Source organism: Salmo salar, chromosome ssa19 (genome assembly GCF_905237065.1).
Source record: "Salmo salar chromosome ssa19, Ssal_v3.1, whole genome shotgun sequence".
NCBI classification, from domain to species: domain Eukaryota; kingdom Metazoa; phylum Chordata; class Actinopteri; order Salmoniformes; family Salmonidae; genus Salmo; species Salmo salar.
This window is the reverse complement of record NC_059460.1, coordinates 48,150,534-48,172,370: the sequence shown is the minus strand read 5'-3', so window position 1 is coordinate 48,172,370 and position 21,837 is coordinate 48,150,534. Positions and strand designations below refer to the sequence as shown.

The window sequence follows — 21,837 nt, the reverse complement described above, 5'->3', positions numbered from 1 at the left end:
CCCTACACTCTAACCACTAGGCTACCTGCCGTCCCTACACTCTAACCACTAGGCTACCTGCCTGCCCCTACACTAACCACTAGGCTACCCGCCGTCCCTACACTCTAACCACTAGGCTACCTGCCGTCCCCTACACTCAACCACTAGGCTACCTGCCGTCCCTACACTCTAACCACTAGGCTACCTGCCTGCCCCTACACTAACCACTAGGCTACCTGCCGTCCCTACACTCTAACCACTAGGCTACCTGCCGTCCCTACACTCTAACCACTAGGCTACCTGCCGTCCCTACACTCTAACCACTAGTCTACCTGCCGTCCCTACACCTAACCACTAGGCTACCTGCCGTCCCTACACTCTAACCACTAGGCTACCTGCCGTCCCTACACTCTAACCACTAGGCTACCTGCCTGCCCCTACACTAACCACTAGGCTACCTGCCGTCCCTACACTCTAACCACTAGGCTACCGGCCGTCCCTACACTCTAACCACTAGGCTACCTGCCGTCCCTACACTCTAACCACTAGGCTACCTGCCGGACCCTACGCTCTAACCACTAGGCTACCTGCCGTCCCTACACTCTAACCACTAGGCTACCTGCCGTCCCTACACTCTAACCACTAGGCTACCTGCCGGTCCCTACACTCTAACCACTAGGCTACCTGCCGCCCCTACACTCTAACCACTAGGCTACCTGCCGTCCCTACACTCTAACCACTAGGCTACCTGCCTGCCCCTACACTAACCACTAGGCTACCTGCCGTCCCTACACTCTAACCACTAGGCTACCTGCCTGCCCCTACACTAACCACTAGGCTACCTGCCGTCCCTACACTCTAACCACTAGGCTACCTGCCGGTCCCTACACCTAACCACTAGGCTACCTGCCGTCCCTACACTCTAACCACTAGGCTACCTGCCGGCCCCTACACCTAACCACTAGGCTACCTGCCGTCCCTACACTCTAACCACTAGGCTACCTGCCGTCCCTACACTCTAACCACTAGGCTACCTGCCTGCCCCTACACCTAACCACTAGGCTACCTGCCGTCCCTACACTCTAACCACTAGGCTACCTGCCGCCCCTACACTCTAACCACTAGGCTACCTGCCGGCCCCTACACTCTAACCACTAGGCTACCTGCCGTCCCTACACTCTAACCACTAGGCTACCTGCCGTCCCTACACTCTAACCACTAGGCTACCTGCCGGCCCCTACACTCTAACCACTAGGCTACCTGCCGTCCCTACACTCTAACCACTAGGCTACCTGCCGCCCCTACACTCTAACCACTAGGCTACCTGCCGTCCCTACACTCTAACCACTAGGCTACCTGCCTGCCCCTACACTCTAACCACTAGGCTACCTGCCGTCCCTACACTCTAACCACTAGGCTACCCGCCGTCCCTACACTCTAACCACTAGGCTACCTGCCGCCCCTACACTCTAACCACTAGGCTACCTGCCGTCCCTACACTCTAACCACTAGGCTACCTGCCGCCCCTACACCTAACCACTAGGCTACCTGCCGTCCCTACACTCTAACCACTAGGCTACCTGCCTGCCCCTACACCTAACCACTAGGCTACCTGCCGTCCCTACACTCTAACCACTAGGCTACCTGCCGTCCCTACACCTAACCACTAGGCTACCTGCCGTCCCTACACTCTAACCACTAGGCTACCTGCCGGCCCCTACACTCAACCACTAGGCTACCTGCCGTCCCTACACTCTAACCACTAGGCTACCTGCCGGCCCCTACACTCTAACCACTAGGCTACCTGCCGTCCCTACACTCTAACCACTAGGCTACCTGCCTGCCCCTACACTCAACCACTAGGCTACCTGCCGTCCCTACACTCTAACCACTAGGCTACCTGCCTGCCCCTACACCTAACCACTAGGCTACCTGCCGTCCCTACACTCTAACCACTAGGCTACCTGCCGTCCCTACACTCTAACCACTAGGCTACCTGCCGTCCCTACACTCTAACCACTAGGCTACCTGCCGTCCCTACACTCTAACCACTAGGCTACCTGCCTGCCCCTACACTCTAACCACTAGGCTACCTGCCGTCCCTACACTCTAACCACTAGGCTACCCGCCCGCCCCTACACTCTAACCACTAGGCTACCTGCCGTCCCTACACTCTAACCACTAGGCTACCTGCCGGCCCCTACACTCTAACCACTAGGCTACCTGCCGTCCCTACACTCTAACCACTAGGCTACCTGCCGTCCCTACACTCTAACCACTAGGCTACCTGCCGCCCCTACACTCTAACCACTAGGCTACCTGCCGTCCCTACACTCTAACCACTAGGCTACCTGCCCGCCCCTACACTCTAACCACTAGGCTACCTGCCGTCCCTACACTCTAACCACTAGGCTACCTGCCTGCCCCTACACCTAACCACTAGGCTACCTGCCGTCCCTACACTCTAACCACTAGGCTACCTGCCGCCCCTACACTCTAACCACTAGGCTACCTGCCGTCCCTACACTCTAACCACTAGGCTACCTGCCTGCCCCTAAACTAACCACTAGGCTACCTGCCGTCCCTACACTCTAACCACTAGGCTACCTGCCGTCCCTACACTCTAACCACTAGGCTACCTGCCTGCCCCTACACTCTAACCACTAGGCTACCTGCCTGCCCCTACACCTAACCACTAGGCTACCTGCCGTCCCTACACTCTAACCACTAGGCTACCTGCCGCCCCTACACTCTAACCACTAGGCTACCTGCCGGCCCCTACACTCCAACCACTAGGCTACCTGCCGTCCCTACACTCTAACCACTAGGCTACCTGCCTGCCCCTACACTAACCACTAGGCTACCTGCCGTCCCTACACTCTAACCACTAGGCTACCTGCCCGCCCCTACACCTAACCACTAGGCTACCTGCCGTCCCTACACTCTAACCACTAGGCTACCTGCCTGCCCCTACACCTAACCACTAGGCTACCTGCCGTCCCTACACTCTAACCACTAGGCTACCTGCCGTCCCTACACTCCAACCACTAGGCTACCTGCCGTCCCTACACTCTAACCACTAGGCTACCTGCCGGCCCCTACACCTAACCACTAGGCTACCTGCCGTCCCTACACTCTAACCACTAGGCTACCTGCCGGCCCTACACTCTAACCACTAGGCTACCTGCCGTCCCTACACTCTAACCACTAGGCTACCTGCCGGCCCCTACACTCAACCACTAGGCTACCTGCCGTCCCTACACTCTAACCACTAGGCTACCTGCCTGCCCCTACACTCTAACCACTAGGCTACCTGCCGTCCCTACACTCTAACCACTAGGCTACCTGCCGGCCCCTACATCTAACCACTAGGCTACCTGCCGTCCCTACACTCTAACCACTAGGCTACCTGCCGGCCCTACACTCTAACCACTAGGCTACCTGCCGTCCCTACACTCTAACCACTAGGCTACCTGCCTGCCCCTACACTCTAACCACTAGGCTACCTGCCGTCCCTACACTCTAACCACTAGGCTACCTGCCGGCCCCTACACTCAACCACTAGGCTACCTGCCGTCCCTACACTCTAACCACTAGGCTACCTGCCCGCCCCTACACTCTAACCACTAGGCTACCTGCCGTCCCTACACTCTAACCACTAGGCTACCTGCCGTCCCTACACTCTAACCACTAGGCTACCTGCCGGTCCCTACACTCTAACCACTAGGCTACCTGCCGTCCCTCCTCACGCCCCCTCTAACCACTAGGCTACCTGCCGTCCCTACACTCTAACCACTAGGCTACCTGCCGGCCCCTACACTCTAACCACTAGGCTACCTGCCGTCCCTACACTCTAACCACTAGGCTACCTGCCGCCCCTACACTCTAACCACTAGGCTACCTGCCGGCCCCTACACTCTAACCACTAGGCTACCCGCCGTCCCTACACTCTAACCACTAGGCTACCTGCCCACCCACTCTAACCACTAGGCTACCTGCCGGTCCCTACACTCCAACCACTAGGCTACCTGCCGCCCCTACACTCTAACCACTAGGCTACCTGCCGTCCCTACACTCTAACCACTAGGCTACCTGCCGTCCCTACACTCTAACCACTAGGCTACCTGCCGTCCCTACACTCTAACCACTAGGCTACCCGCCGTCCCTACACTCTAACCACTAGGCTACCTGCCGTCCCTACACTCTAACCACTAGGCTACCTGCCGGCCCCTACACTCTAACCACTAGGCTACCTGCCGTCCCTACACTCTAACCACTAGGCTACCTGCCGTCCCTACACTCTAACCACTAGGCTACCTGCCGGCCCCTACACTCTAACCACTAGGCTACCTGCCGTCCCTACACTCTAACCACTAGGCTACCTGCCGTCCCTACACTCTAACCACTAGGCTACCTGCCGTCCCTACACTCTAACCACTAGGCTACCTGCCGGCCCCTACACCTAACCACTAGGCTACCTGCCGTCCCTACACTCTAACCACTAGGCTACCCGCCGTCCCTACACTCTAACCACTAGGCTACCTGCCGGCCCCTACACTCTAACCACTAGGCTACCTGCCGTCCCTACACTCTAACCACTAGGCTACCTGCCGGTCCCTACACTCTAACCACTAGGCTACCTGCCGTCCCTACACTCTAACCACTAGGCTACCTGCCTGCCCCTACACTCTAACCACTAGGCTACCTGCCGTCCCTACACTCTAACCACTAGGCTACCTGCCTGCCCCTACACTAACCACTAGGCTACCTGCCGGCCCCTACACTCTAACCACTAGGCTACCTGCCGGCCCCCACACCTAACCACTAGGCTACCTGCCGTCCCTACACTCTAACCACTAGGCTACCTGCCGTCCCTACACTCTAACCACTAGGCTACCTGCCTGCCCCTACACTCTAACCACTAGGCTACCTGCCGTCCCTACACTCTAACCACTAGGCTACCTGCCGCCCCTACACCTAACCACTAGGCTACCTGCCGTCCCTACACTCTAACCACTAGGCTACCTGCCGTCCCTACACTCTAACCACTAGGCTACCTGCCGTCCCTACACTCTAACCACTAGGCTACCTGCCGTCCCTACACTCTAACCACTAGGCTACCTGCCGTCCCTACACTCTAACCACTAGGCTACCTGCCGTCCCTACACTCTAACCACTAGGCTACCTGCCGTCCCTACACTCTAACCACTAGGCTACCTGCCGTCCCTACACTCTAACCACTAGGCTACCTGCCGTCCCTACACTCTAACCACTAGGCTACCTGCCTGCCCCTACACTCTAACCACTAGGCTACCTGCCGTCCCTACACTCTAACCACTAGGCTACCTGCCTGCCCCTACATCTAACCACTAGGCTACCTGCCGTCCCTACACTCTAACCACTAGGCTACCTGCCGTCCCTACACTCTAACCACTAGGCTACCTGCCGTCCCTACACTCTAACCACTAGGCTACCTGCCGTCCCTACACTCTAACCACTAGGCTACCTGCCGCCCCTACACTCTAACCACTAGGCTACCTGCCGTCCCTACACTCTAACCACTAGGCTACCTGCCGTCCCTACACTCTAACCACTAGGCTACCTGCCGTCCCTACACTCTAACCACTAGGCTACCTGCCGTCCCTACACCTAACCACTAGGCTACCTGCCGGCCCCCACACTCTAACCACTAGGCTACCTGCCGTCCCTACACTCTAACCACTAGGCTACCTGCCTGCCCCTACACTCTAACCACTAGGCTACCTGCCGTCCCTACACTCTAACCACTAGTCTACCTGCCGTCCCTACACTCTAACCACTAGGCTACCTGCCTGCCCCTACACTAACCACTAGGCTACCTGCCGTCCCTACACTCTAACCACTAGGCTACCTGCCTGCCCCTACACTCTAACCACTAGGCTACCTGCCGTCCCTACACTCTAACCACTAGTCTACCTGCCGTCCCTACACTAACCACTAGGCTACCTGCCGTCCCTACACTCTAACCACTAGGCTACCTGCCGTCCCTACACTCTAACCACTAGGCTACCTGCCTCCCCTACACTCTAACCACTAGGCTACCTGCCGTCCCTACACTCTAACCACTAGGCTACCTGCCGTCCCTACACTCTAACCACTAGGCTACCTGCCTGCCCCTACACTCTAACCACTAGGCTACCTGCCGTCCCTACACTCTAACCACTAGGCTACCTGCCGTCCCTACACTCTAACCACTAGGCTACCTGCCGTCCCTACACTCTAACCACTAGGCTACCTGCCGTCCCTACACTCTAACCACTAGGCTACCTGCCGCCCCTACACTCTAACCACTAGGCTACCTGCCGTCCCTACACTCTAACCACTAGGCTACCTGCCTGCCCCTACACCTAACCACTAGGCTACCTGCCGTCCCTACACTCTAACCACTAGGCTACCTGCCGTCCCTACACTCTAACCACTAGGCTACCTGCCGGCCCCTACACCTAACCACTAGGCTACCTGCCGTCCCTACACTCTAACCACTAGGCTACCTGCCGTCCCTACACTCTAACCACTAGGCTACCTGCCGCCCCTACACTCTAACCACTAGGCTACCTGCCGGTCCCTACACTCTAACCACTAGGCTACCTGCCGTCCCTACACTCTAACCACTAGGCTACCTGCCTGCCCCTACACTAACCACTAGGCTACCTGCCGTCCCTACACTCTAACCACTAGGCTACCTGCCTGCCCCTACACTAACCACTAGGCTACCTGCCGTCCCTACACTCTAACCACTAGGCTACCTGCCGTCCCTACACTCTAACCACTAGGCTACCTGCCGTCCCTACACTCTAACCACTAGGCTACCTGCCGTCCCTACACTCTAACCACTAGGCTACCTGCCGTCCCTACGCTCTAACCACTGGCTACCTGCCGTCCCTACGCTCTAACCACTAGGCTACCTGCCGTCCCTACACTCTAACCACTAGGCTACCTGCCGTCCCTACACTCTAACCACTAGGCTACCTGCCTGCCCCTACACTAACCACTAGGCTACCTGCCTGCCCCTACACTAACCACTAGGCTACCTGCCGTCCCTACACTCTAACCACTAGGCTACCTGCCGTCCCTACACTCTAACCACTAGGCTACCTGCCGTCCCTACACTCTAACCACTAGGCTACCTGCCGTCCCTACGCTCTAACCACTAGGCTACCTGCCGTCCCTACGCTCTAACCACTAGGCTACCTGCCGTCCCTACGCTCTAACCACTAGGCTACCTGCCGCCGTCCCTACACTCTAACCACTAGGCTACCTGCCTGCCCCTACACCTAACCACTAGGCTACCTGCCGCCCCTACACTCTAACCACTAGGCTACCTGCCGTCCCTACACTCTAACCACTAGGCTACCTGCCGGTCCCTACGCTCTAACCACTAGGCTACCTGCCGTCCCTACGCTCTAACCACTAGGCTACCTGCCGTCCCTACGCTCTAACCACTAGGCTACCTGCCGTCCCTACACTCTAACCACTAGGCTACCTGCCGTCCCTACACTCTAACCACTAGGCTACCTGCCGCCCCTACGCTCTAACCACTAGGCTACCTGCCGTCCCTACACTCTAACCACTAGGCTACCTGCCTGCCCCTACATCTAACCACTAGGCTACCTGCCGTCCCTACACTCTAACCACTAGGCTACCTGCCTGCCCCTACACTCTAACCACTAGGCTACCTGCCTGCCCCTACACTCTAACCACTAGGCTACCTGCCGTCCCTACACTCTAACCACTAGGCTACCTGCCTGCCCCTACACTAACCACTAGGCTACCTGCCGTCCCTACACTCTAACCACTAGGCTACCTGCCGTCCCTACACTCTAACCACTAGGCTACCTGCCGTCCCTACACTCTAACCACTAGGCTACCTGCCTGCCCCTACACTCTAACCACTAGGCTACCTGCCGTCCCTACACTCTAACCACTAGGCTACCTGCCGTCCCTACACTCTAACCACTAGGCTACCTGCCTGCCCCTACACTCTAACCACTAGGCTACCTGCCGTCCCTACACTCTAACCACTAGGCTACCTGCCGTCCCTACACTCTAACCACTAGGCTACCTGCCGTCCCTACACTCTAACCACTAGGCTACCTGCCTGCCCCTACACTCTAACCACTAGGCTACCTGCCGTCCCTACACTCTAACCACTAGGCTACCTGCCTGCCCCTACACTAACCACTAGGCTACCTGCCTGCCCCTACACTCTAACCACTAGGCTACCTGCCGTCCCTACACTCTAACCACTAGGCTACCTGCCGTCCCTACACTCTAACCACTAGGCTACCTGCCTGCCCCTACACTAACCACTAGGCTACCTGCCGTCCCTACACTCTAACCACTAGTCTACCTGCCGTCCCTACACTCTAACCACTAGGCTACCTGCCGTCCCTACACTCTAACCACTAGGCTACCTGCCGTCCCTACACTCTAACCACTAGGCTACCTGCCGTCCCTACACTCTAACCACTAGGCTACCTGCCTGCCCCTACACTAACCACTAGGCTACCTGCCGTCCCTACGCTCTAACCACTAGGCTACCTGCCGTCCCTACGCTCTAACCACTAGGCTACCTGCCGTCCCTACGCTCTAACCACTAGGCTACCTGCCGTCCCTACGCTCTAACCACTAGGCTACCTGCCGTCCCTACGCTCTAACCACTAGGCTACCTGCCGTCCCTACGCTCTAACCACTGGCTACCTGCCGTCCCTACACTCTAACCACTAGGCTACCTGCCGGCCCCTACACCTAACCACTAGGCTACCTGCCGTCCCTACACTCTAACCACTAGGCTACCTGCCTGCCCCTACACTCTAACCACTAGGCTACCTGCCTGCCCCTACACTCTAACCACTAGGCTACCTGCCGTCCCTACACTCTAACCACTAGGCTACCTGCCTGCCCCTACACTAACCACTAGGCTACCTGCCGTCCCTACACTCTAACCACTAGGCTACCTGCCGTCCCTACACTCTAACCACTAGACTACCTGCCTGCCCCTACACTAACCACTAGGCTACCTGCCGTCCCTACACTCTAACCACTAGGCTACCTGCCTGCCCCTACACTCTAACCACTAGGCTTCCTGCCGTCCCTACACTCTAACCACTAGGCTACCTGCCGTCCCTACACCTAACCACTAGGCTACCTGCCTGCCCCTACACTAACCACTAGGCTACCTGCCGTCCCTACACTCTAACCACTAGGCTACCTGCCGTCCCTACACTCTAACCACTAGGCTACTTGCCTGCCCCTACACTCTAACCACTAGGCTACCTGCCGTCCCTACACTCTAACCACTAGTCTACCTGCCGTCCCTACACTCTAACCACTAGGCTACCTGCCGTCCCTACACTCTAACCACTAGGCTACCTGCCGTCCCTACACTCTAACCACTAGGCTACCTGCCGTCCCTACGCTCTAACTACTAGGCTACCTGCCGTCCCTACGCTCTAACCACTAGGCTACCTGCCGTCCCTACGCTCTAACCACTAGGCTACCTGCCGTCCCTACACTCTAACCAGTAGGCTACCTGCCGCCCCTACACTCTAACCACTAGGCTACCTGCCTGCCCCTACACTCTAACCACTAGGCTACCTGCCGTCCCTACACTCTAACCACTAGGCTACCTGCCGTCCCTACACTCTAACCACTAGGCTACCTGCCTGCCCCTACACTAACCACTAGGCTACCTGCCGTCCCTACACTCTAACCACTAGGCTACCTGCCGGTCCCTACACTCTAACCACTAGGCTACCTGCCGTCCCTACACTCTAACCACTAGGCTACCTGCCGTCCCTACGCTCTAACCACTAGGCTACCTGCCGTCCCTACGCTCTAACCACTAGGCTACCTGCCGTCCCTACGCTCTAACCACTAGGCTACCTGCCGTCCCTACGCTCTAACCACTAGGCTACCTGCCTGCCGTCCCTACACTCTAACCACTAGGCTACCTGCCGTCCCTACACTCTAACCACTAGGCTACCTGCCGGTCCCTACGCTCTAACCACTGGCTACCTGCCGTCCCTACACTCTAACCACTAGGCTACCTGCCTGCCCCTACACTCTAACCACTAGGCTACCTGCCGTCCCTACACTCTAACCACTCGGCTACCTGCCGTCCCTACACTCTAACCACTAGGCTACCTGCCTGCCCCTACACTCTAACCACTAGGCTACCTGCCGTCCCTACACTCTAACCACTAGGCTACCTGCCTGCCCCTACACTCTAACCACTAGGCTACCTGCCGTCCCTACACTCTAACCACTAGTCTACCTGCCGTCCCTACACTCTAACCACTAGGCTACCTGCCTGCCCCTACACTAACCACTAGGCTACCTGCCGTCCCTACACTCTAACCACTAGGCTACCTGCCGTCCCTACACTCTAACCACTAGGCTACCTGCCGTCCCTACACTCTAACCACTAGGCTACCTGCCTGCCCCTACACTAACCACTAGGCTACCTGCCGTCCCTACACTCTAACCACTAGGCTACCTGCCGTCCCTACACTCTAACCACTAGTCTACCTGCCGTCCCTACGCTCTAACCACTGGCTACCTGCCGTCCCTACACTCTAACCACTAGGCTACCTGCCTGCCCCTACACTAACCACTAGGCTACCTGCCGTCCCTACACTCTAACCACTAGGCTACCTGCCTGCCCCTACACTCTAACCACTAGGCTACCTGCCTGCCCCTACACTCTAACCACTAGTCTACCTGCCGTCCCTACACTCTAACCACTAGACTACCTGCCTGCCCCTACACTAACCACTAGGCTACCTGCCGTCCCTACACTCTAACCACTAGTCTACCTGCCGTCCCTACACTCTAACCACTAGACTACTTGCCTGCCCCTACACTAACCACTAGGCTACCTGCCGTCCCTACACTCTAACCACTAGTCTACCTGCCGTCCCTACACTCTAACCACTAGGCTACCTGCCTGCCCCTACACTAACCACTAGGCTACCTGCCGTCCCTACACTCTAACCACTAGACTACTTGCCTGCCCCTACACTAACCACTAGGCTACCTGCCGTCCCTACACTCTAACCACTAGTCTACCTGCCGTCCCTACACTCTAACCACTAGGCTACCTGCCGTCCCTACACTCTAACCACTAGGCTACCTGCCGTCCCTACACTCTAACCACTAGGCTACCTGCCGTCCCTACGCTCTAACCACTAGGCTACCTGCCGTCCCTACGCTCTAACCACTAGGCTACCTGCCGTCCCTACGCTCTAACCACTGGCTACCTGCCGTCCGCGTCCCTACACTCTAACCAGTAGGCTACCTGCCTGCCCCTACACTAACCACTAGTCTACCTGCCTGCCCCTACACTAACCACTAGGCTACCTGCCGTCCCTACACTCTAACCACTAGGCTACCTGCCGTCCCTACACTCTAACCACTAGTCTACCTGCCGTCCCTACACTCTAACCACTAGGCTACCTGCCGTCCCTACGCTCTAACTACTAGGCTACCTGCCGTCCCTACGCTCTAACCACTAGGCTACCTGCCGTCCCTACGCTCTAACCACTGGCTACCTGCCGTCCTGCCGTCCCTACACTCTAACCAGTAGGCTACCTGCCTGCCCCTACACTAACCACTAGTCTACCTGCCTGCCCCTACACTCTAACCACTAGGCTACCTGCCGTCCCTACACTCTAACCACTAGGCTACCTGCCGTCCCTACGCTCTAACTACTAGGCTACCTGCCGTCCCTACGCTCTAACCACTAGGCTACCTGCCGTCCCTACGCTCTAACCACTGGCTACCTGCCGTCCTGCCGTCCCTACACTCTAACCAGTAGGCTACCTGCCTGCCCCTACACTAACCACTAGTCTACCTGCCGTCCCTACGCTCTAACCACTGGCTACCTGCCGTCCCTACACTCTAACCACTAGGCTACCTGCCTGCCCCTACACTAACCACTAGGCTACCTGCCGTCCCTACACTCTAACCACTAGGCTACCTGCCTGCCCCTACACTCTAACCACTAGGCTACCTGCCTGCCCCTACACTCTAACCACTAGGCTACCTGCCGTCCCTACACTCTAACCACTAGGCTACCTGCCTGCCCCTACACTAACCACTAGGCTACCTGCCTGCCCCTACACTAACCACTAGGCTACCTGCCGTCCCTACACTCTAACCACTAGGCTACCTGCCGTCCCTACACTCTAACCACTAGGCTACCTGCCTGCCCCTACACTCTAACCACTAGGCTACCTGCCGTCCCTACACTCTAACCACTAGGCTACCTGCCGTCCCTACACTCTAACCACTAGGCTACCTGCCTGCCCCTACACTAACCACTAGGCTACCTGCCGTCCCTACACTCTAACCACTAGGCTACCTGCCGTCCCTACACTCTAACCACTAGGCTACCTGCCTGCCCCTACACTAACCACTAGGCTACCTGCCGTCCCTACACTCTAACCACTAGTCTACCTGCCGTCCCTACACTCTAACCACTAGGCTACCTGCCTGCCCCTACACTAACCACTAGGCTACCTGCCGTCCCTACACTCTAACCACTAGTCTACCTGCCGTCCCTACACTCTAACCACTAGGCTACCTGCCTGCCCCTACACTAACCACTAGGCTACCTGCCGTCCCTACGCTCTAACCACTAGGCTACCTGCCGTCCCTACGCTCTAACCACTAGGCTACCTGCCGTCCCTACGCTCTAACTACTAGGCTACCTGCCGTCCCTACGCTCTAACCACTAGTCTACCTGCCGTCCCTACACTCTAACCACTAGTCTACCTGCCGTCCCTACGCTCTAACCACTGGCTACCTGCCGTCCCTACACTCTAACCACTAGGCTACCTGCCTGCCCCTACACTAACCACTAGGCTACCTGCCGTCCCTACACTCTAACCACTAGGCTACCTGCCTGCCCCTACACTCTAACCACTAGACTACCTGCCTGCCCCTACACTCTAACCACTAGTCTACCTGCCGTCCCTACACTCTAACCACTAGACTACCTGCCTGCCCCTACACTAACCACTAGGCTACCTGCCGTCCCTACACTCTAACCACTAGTCTACCTGCCGTCCCTACACTCTAACCACTAGACTACTTGCCTGCCCCTACACTAACCACTAGGCTACCTGCCGTCCCTACACTCTAACCACTAGGCTACCTGCCTGCCCCTACACTCTAACCACTAGGCTACCTGCCGTCCCTACACTCTAACCACTAGGCTACCTGCCTGCCCCTACACTAACCACTAGGCTACCTGCCTGCCCCTACACTAACCACTAGGCTACCTGCCGTCCCTACACTCTAACCACTAGTCTACCTGCCGTCCCTACACTCTAACCACTAGACTACTTGCCTGCCCCTACACTAACCACTAGGCTACCTGCCGTCCCTACACTCTAACCACTAGTCTACCTGCCGTCCCTACACTCTAACCACTAGTCTACCTGCCGTCCCTACACTCTAACCACTAGGCTACCTGCCGTCCCTACACTCTAACCACTAGGCTACCTGCCGTCCCTACGCTCTAACTACTAGGCTACCTGCCGTCCCTACGCTCTAACCACTAGGCTACCTGCCGTCCCTACGCTCTAACCACTGGCTACCTGCCGTCCTGCCGTCCCTACACTCTAACCAGTAGGCTACCTGCCTGCCCCTACACTAACCACTAGTCTACCTGCCTGCCCCTACACTCTAACCACTAGGCTACCTGCCGTCCCTACACTCTAACCACTAGGCTACCTGCCGTCCCTACACTCTAACCACTAGGCTACCTGCCTGCCCCTACACTAACCACTAGGCTACCTGCCGTCCCTACACTCTAACCACTAGGCTACCTGCCGTCCCTACACTCTAACCACTAGTCTACCTGCCGTCCCTACACTCTAACCACTAGGCTACCTGCCGTCCCTACGCTCTAACCACTAGGCTACCTGCCGTCCCTACGCTCTAACTACTAGGCTACCTGCCGTCCCTACGCTCTAACCACTAGGCTACCTGCCGTCCCTACGCTCTAACCACTGGCTACCTGCCGTCCTGCCGTCCCTACACTCTAACCAGTAGGCTACCTGCCTGCCCCTACACTAACCACTAGTCTACCTGCCGTCCCTACGCTCTAACCACTGGCTACCTGCCGTCCCTACACTCTAACCACTAGGCTACCTGCCTGCCCCTACACTAACCACTAGGCTACCTGCCGTCCCTACACTCTAACCACTAGGCTACCTGCCTGCCCCTACACTCTAACCACTAGACTACCTGCCTGCCCCTACACTCTAACCACTAGTCTACCTGCCGTCCCTACACTCTAACCACTAGACTACCTGCCTGCCCCTACACTAACCACTAGGCTACCTGCCGTCCCTACACTCTAACCACTAGTCTACCTGCCGTCCCTACACTCTAACCACTAGACTACTTGCCTGCCCCTACACTAACCACTAGGCTACCTGCCGTCCCTACACTCTAACCACTAGTCTACCTGCCGTCCCTACACTCTAACCACTAGTCTACCTGCCGTCCCTACACTCTAACCACTAGACTACTTGCCTGCCCCTACACTAACCACTAGGCTACCTGCCGTCCCTACACTCTAACCACTAGTCTACCTGCCGTCCCTACACTCTAACCACTAGTCTACCTGCCGTCCCTACGCTCTAACCACTGGCTACCTGCCGTCCCTACACTCTAACCACTAGGCTACCTGCCTGCCCCTACACTAACCACTAGGCTACCTGCCGTCCCTACACTCTAACCACTAGGCTACCTGCCTGCCCCTACACTCTAACCACTAGACTACCTGCCTGCCCCTACACTCTAACCACTAGTCTACCTGCCGTCCCTACACTCTAACCACTAGACTACCTGCCTGCCCCTACACTAACCACTAGGCTACCTGCCGTCCCTACACTCTAACCACTAGTCTACCTGCCGTCCCTACACTCTAACCACTAGACTACTTGCCTGCCCCTACACTAACCACTAGGCTACCTGCCGTCCCTACACTCTAACCACTAGTCTACCTGCCGTCCCTACACTCTAACCACTAGACTACTTGCCTGCCCCTACACTAACCACTAGTCTACCTGCCGTCCCTACACTCTAACCACTAGACTACTTGCCTGCCCCTACACTAACCACTAGGCTACCTGCCGTCCCTACACTCTAACCACTAGTCTACCTGCCGTCCCTACACTCTAACCACTAGTCTACCTGCCGTCCCTACACTCTAACCACTAGGCTACCTGCCGTCCCTACACTCTAACCACTAGGCTACCTGCCGTCCCTACGCTCTAACTACTAGGCTACCTGCCGTCCCTACGCTCTAACCACTAGGCTACCTGCCGTCCCTACGCTCTAACCACTGGCTACCTGCCGTCCTGCCGTCCCTACACTCTAACCAGTAGGCTACCTGCCTGCCCCTACACTAACCACTAGTCTACCTGCCTGCCCCTACACTAACCACTAGGCTACCTGCCGTCCCTACACTCTAACCACTAGGCTACCTGCCGTCCCTACACTCTAACCACTAGTCTACCTGCCGTCCCTACACTCTAACCACTAGGCTACCTGCCGTCCCTACGCTCTAACTACTAGGCTACCTGCCGTCCCTACGCTCTAACCACTAGGCTACCTGCCGTCCCTACGCTCTAACCACTGGCTACCTGCCGTCCTGCCGTCCCTACACTCTAACCAGTAGGCTACCTGCCTGCCCCTACACTAACCACTAGTCTACCTGCCTGCCCCTACACTCTAACCACTAGGCTACCTGCCGTCCCTACACTCTAACCACTAGGCTACCTGCCGTCCCTACGCTCTAACTACTAGGCTACCTGCCGTCCCTACGCTCTAACCACTAGGCTACCTGCCGTCCCTACGCTCTAACCACTGGCTACCTGCCGTCCTGCCGTCCCTACACTCTAACCAGTAGGCTACCTGCCTGCCCCTACACTAACCACTAGTCTACCTGCCGTCCCTACGCTCTAACCACTGGCTACCTGCCGTCCCTACACTCTAACCACTAGGCTACCTGCCTGCCCCTACACTAACCACTAGGCTACCTGCCGTCCCTACACTCTAACCACTAGGCTACCTGCCTGCCCCTACACTCTAACCACTAGACTACCTGCCTGCCCCTACACTCTAACCACTAGTCTACCTGCCGTCCCTACACTCTAACCACTAGACTACCTGCCTGCCCCTACACTAACCACTAGGCTACCTGCCTGCCCCTACACTCTAACCACTAGGCTACCTGCCGTCCCTACACTCTAACCACTAGGCTACCTTACTGCCCCTACACTCTAACCACTAGTCTACCTGCCTGCCCCTACACTCTAACCACTAGGCTACCTGCCGTCCCTACACTCTAACCACTAGGCTACCTGCCGTCCCTACACTCTAACCACTAGGCTACCTGCCTGCCCCTACACTAACCACTAGGCTACCTGCCGTCCCTACACTCTAACCACTAGGCTACCTGCCGTCCCTACACTCTAACCACTAGGCTACCTGCCGTCCCTACACTCTAACCACTAGGCTACCTGCCTGCCCCTACACTCTAACCACTAGGCTACCTGCCGTCCCCACACTCTAACCACTAGGCTACCTGCCTGCCCCTACACTAACCACTAGGCTACCTGCCTGCCCCTACACTAACCACTAGGCTACCTGCCGTCCCTACACTCTAACCACTAGTCTACCTGCCGTCCCTACACTCTAACCACTAGACTACCTGCCTGCCCCTACACTAACCACTAGGCTACCTGCCGTCCCTACACTCTAACCACTAGTCTACCTGCCGTCCCTACACTCTAACCACTAGACTACTTGCCTGCCCCTACACTAACCACTAGGCTACCTGCCGTCCCTACACTCTAACCACTAGTCTACCTGCCGTCCCTACACTCTAACCACTAGGCTACCTGCCTGCCCCTACACTAACCACTAGGCTACCTGCCGTCCCTACGCTCTAACCACTAGGCTACCTGCCGTCCCTACGCTCTAACCACTAGGCTACCTGCCGTCCCTACGCTCTAACTACTAGGCTACCTGCCGTCCCTACGCTCTAACCACTAGTCTACCTGCCGTCCCTACACTCTAACCACTAGTCTACCTGCCGTCCCTACGCTCTAACCACTGGCTACCTGCCGTCCCTACACTCTAACCACTAGGCTACCTGCCTGCCCCTACACTAACCACTAGGCTACCTGCCGTCCCTACACTCTAACCACTAGGCTACCTGCCTGCCCCTACACTCTAACCACTAGACTACCTGCCTGCCCCTACACTCTAACCACTAGTCTACCTGCCGTCCCTACACTCTAACCACTAGACTACCTGCCTGCCCCTACACTAACCACTAGGCTACCTGCCGTCCCTACACTCTAACCACTAGTCTACCTGCCGTCCCTACACTCTAACCACTAGACTACTTGCCTGCCCCTACACTAACCACTAGGCTACCTGCCGTCCCTACACTCTAACCACTAGGCTACCTGCCTGCCCCTACACTCTAACCACTAGGCTACCTGCCGTCCCTACACTCTAACCACTAGGCTACCTGCCTGCCCCTACACTAACCACTAGGCTACCTGCCTGCCCCTACACTAACCACTAGGCTACCTGCCGTCCCTACACTCTAACCACTAGTCTACCTGCCGTCCCTACACTCTAACCACTAGACTACTTGCCTGCCCCCTACACTAACCACTAGGCTACCTGCCGTCCCTACACTCTAACCACTAGTCTACCTGCCGTCCCTACACTCTAACCACTAGTCTACCTGCCGTCCCTACACTCTAACCACTAGGCTACCTGCCGTCCCTACACTCTAACCACTAGGCTACCTGCCGTCCCTACGCTCTAACTACTAGGCTACCTGCCGTCCCTACGCTCTAACCACTAGGCTACCTGCCGTCCCTACGCTCTAACCACTGGCTACCTGCCGTCCTGCCGTCCCTACACTCTAACCAGTAGGCTACCTGCCTGCCCCTACACTAACCACTAGTCTACCTGCCTGCCCCTACACTCTAACCACTAGGCTACCTGCCGTCCCTACACTCTAACCACTAGGCTACCTGCCGTCCCTACACTCTAACCACTAGGCTACCTGCCTGCCCCTACACTAACCACTAGGCTACCTGCCGTCCCTACACTCTAACCACTAGGCTACCTGCCGTCCCTACACTCTAACCACTAGTCTACCTGCCGTCCCTACACTCTAACCACTAGGCTACCTGCCGTCCCTACGCTCTAACCACTAGGCTACCTGCCGTCCCTACGCTCTAACTACTAGGCTACCTGCCGTCCCTACGCTCTAACCACTAGGCTACCTGCCGTCCCTACGCTCTAACCACTGGCTACCTGCCGTCCTGCCGTCCCTACACTCTAACCAGTAGGCTACCTGCCTGCCCCTACACTAACCACTAGTCTACCTGCCGTCCCTACGCTCTAACCACTGGCTACCTGCCGTCCCTACACTCTAACCACTAGGCTACCTGCCTGCCCCTACACTAACCACTAGGCTACCTGCCGTCCCTACACTCTAACCACTAGGCTACCTGCCTGCCCCTACACTCTAACCACTAGACTACCTGCCTGCCCCTACACTCTAACCACTAGTCTACCTGCCGGTCCCTACACTCTAACCACTAGACTACCTGCCTGCCCCTACACTAACCACTAGGCTACCTGCCGTCCCTACACTCTAACCACTAGTCTACCTGCCGTCCCTACACTCTAACCACTAGACTACTTGCCTGCCCCTACACTAACCACTAGGCTACCTGCCGTCCCTACACTCTAACCACTAGTCTACCTGCCGTCCCTACACTCTAACCACTAGTCTACCTGCCGTCCCTACACTCTAACCACTAGGCTACCTGCCGTCCCTACACTCTAACCACTAGGCTACCTGCCGTCCCTACGCTCTAACTACTAGGCTACCTGCCGTCCCTACGCTCTAACCACTAGGCTACCTGCCGTCCCTACGCTCTAACCACTGGCTACCTGCCGTCCTGCCGTCCCTACACTCTAACCAGTAGGCTACCTGCCTGCCCCTACACTAACCACTAGTCTACCTGCCTGCCCCTACACTCTAACCACTAGGCTACCTGCCGTCCCTACACTCTAACCACTAGGCTACCTGCCGTCCCTACACTCTAACCACTAGGCTACCTGCCTGCCCCTACACTAACCACTAGGCTACCTGCCGTCCCTACACTCTAACCACTAGGCTACCTGCCGTCCCTACACTCTAACCACTAGTCTACCTGCCGTCCCTACACTCTAACCACTAGGCTACCTGCCGTCCCTACACTCTAACCACTAGGCTACCTGCCGTCCCTACGCTCTAACTACTAGGCTACCTGCCGTCCCTACGCTCTAACCACTAGGCTACCTGCCGTCCCTACGCTCTAACCACTGGCTACCTGCCGTCCTGCCGTCCCTACACTCTAACCAGTAGGCTACCTGCCTGCCCCTACACTAACCACTAGTCTACCTGCCTGCCCCTACACTCTAACCACTAGGCTACCTGCCGTCCCTACACTCTAACCACTAGGCTACCTGCCGTCCCTACACTCTAACCACTAGGCTACCTGCCTGCCCCTACACTAACCACTAGGCTACCTGCCGTCCCTACACTCTAACCACTAGGCTACCTGCCTGCCCCTACACTAACCACTAGGCTACCTGCCTGCCCCTACACTAACCACTAGGCTACCTGCCGTCCCTACACTCTAACCACTAGGCTACCTGCCTGCCCCTACACTAACCACTAGGCTACCTGCCTGCCCCTACACTCTAACCACTAGTCTACCTGCCGTCCCTACACTCTAACCACTAGGCTACCTGCCGTCCCTACACTCTAACCACTAGGCTACCTGCCTGCCCCTACACTCTAACCAATAGGCTACCTGCCTGCCCCTACACTCTAACCACTAGTCTACCTGCCGCCCCTACACTCTAACCACTAGGCTACCTGCCGTCCCTACACTCTAACCACTAGGCTACCTGCCGTCCCTACACTCTAACCACTAGGCTACCTGCCGTCCCTACACTCTAACCACTAGGCTACCTGCCGTCCCTACACTCTAACCACTAGGCTACCTGCCGTCCCTACACTCTAACCACTAGGCTACCTGCCGCCCCTACACTCTAACCACTAGGCTACCTGCCTGCCCCTACACTAACCGCTAGGCTACCTGCCACATACATATCATTTTTAAAGCGTTTTTCATGAACCGAAAGACGCTTTACAGTATCAAGGAAGCCAAAATCTAAACAAAAACAATGCCAGATTAAACAGAAAGATGCTGGGATAAAATACTCTCTCTATCTCCCCCTCTCCCTCCCCCCCCTCCCTCCCTCCCTCCCCTCCCCTCCCCTCCTCCCTCCAGCAGCCCACCCCCCTCTCCCGGAGGTCAAGCCGTTCCCGGGGACGTCGGAGGTGGTGAGGGAGTCCAGCAGCACCACGGGCATGGTGGTGGGCATCGTGGCAGCTGCTGCCCTCTGCATCCTCATCCTGCTCTACGCCATGTACAAGTACCGCAACCGCGACGAGGGCTCCTACCACGTGGACGAGAGCCGCAACTACATCAGTAACTCTGCCACCCAGCCTAACGGCAGCACCAAGGACAAGCCGCTGGGCATCACCAAGATCTCCAAGAACAAGAACAACAAAGACAAGGAATACTACGTGTGAGGAGAGGAGGAACTAACTAATGACACTCATAGACAGCAGTGGAGGCTGGTGAGGGGAGGACGGCTCATAATAATGGCTAGAATGGAGTAAATGGAATGACATCTAACACATCAAAGACGTGGTTTCCATGTGGTTGATACCACTCCATTGACTCCATTCCAGCCACATTTATGAGCCGTCCTCCCCTCAGCAGCCTCCGCTGACATATATACATATACACGTATACACACATACAGGAGGACATGCTCTGATACACACACTTAGACAAACACACACACACAGAGTGAGACGAAGAGACTGTCATGAGGACAGAGGCCCATGCTGTACAGTAATAGCCACTCATCACAGCCTCTCTGTGTTCAACCAGAATAGCAAGCAGATAGTAAAGGACCAGTCTCCCGTCTCTCACTGCTATAAACTGTCCTGTGGACTCAGAGAGGGGGGGGCAGGGTCAGAGAGAGGAGGGGGGAGCAGGGTCAGAGAGAGGAGGGGGGGTAGGGTCAGAGAGAGGAGGGGGGAGCAGGGTCAGAGAGAGGAGGGGGGCAGCAGGGTCAGAGAGAGGAGGGGGGCAGCAGGGTCAGAGAGAGGAGGGGGGGGCAGGGTCAGAGAGAGGAGTGGGGAGCAGGGTCAGAGAGAGGAGGGGGGGAGCAGGGTCAGAGAGAGGAGGGGGGAGCAGGGTCAGAGAGAGGAGGGGGGAGCAGGGTCAGAGAGAGGAGGGGGGAGCAGGGTCAGAGAGGGGGGAGCAGGGTCAGAGAGAGGAGGGGGCGGGTCACGCTGGGAAAGATCCCAGAGAATGCTTGTCTTCTGTCATACGGAGTCAAAATCAGAATAGCCAGATTAACACCCTGATAAACTCAGTTATAGTTGAGTGTAAGGCTGGTGTTTTGTCCAGTGGTGTAACACCAGATTACCTGAACCCTGAACCTAGCCCTAACCCACAAGTCAGCAGGATGGATGTTACCCCGGCAACAAGACAGGAAGAGCCACACCCACCAGGGTTGCCATGGTGGCTTGATACGCCGACTCGCTATAGGTAGATGGGAGAAGGAGCTGTGTGTTTGAAGTGTTGCTGGGACGTTTATTGTACAACGCAATACAATGTCACAATGTGATAT

General features: G+C 56.8%; 1 protein-coding gene across 20 annotated transcripts in view; it reads left to right on the top strand.

The window, feature by feature from the left end:
* LOC106578942 (neurexin-1a) overlaps positions 1-21,158 on the top strand; it is a 135,190-nt gene extending 114,032 nt beyond the window's left edge. For 13 of the 20 annotated variants that reach the window (XM_045702396.1, XM_045702405.1, XM_014158246.2 and 10 more), the window contains one exon: positions 20,418-21,158. In XM_045702396.1, coding sequence (XP_045558352.1) covers positions 20,418-20,722 — 305 coding nt within the window. In that variant the 3' untranslated portion in view covers positions 20,723-21,158. The remainder of the gene's footprint in view (positions 1-20,417) is intronic. The other 7 variants (XM_045702410.1, XM_014158245.2, XM_045702409.1 and 4 more) reach the window with 1 other exon arrangement.
* Positions 21,159-21,837: the final 679 nt, after the last annotated feature.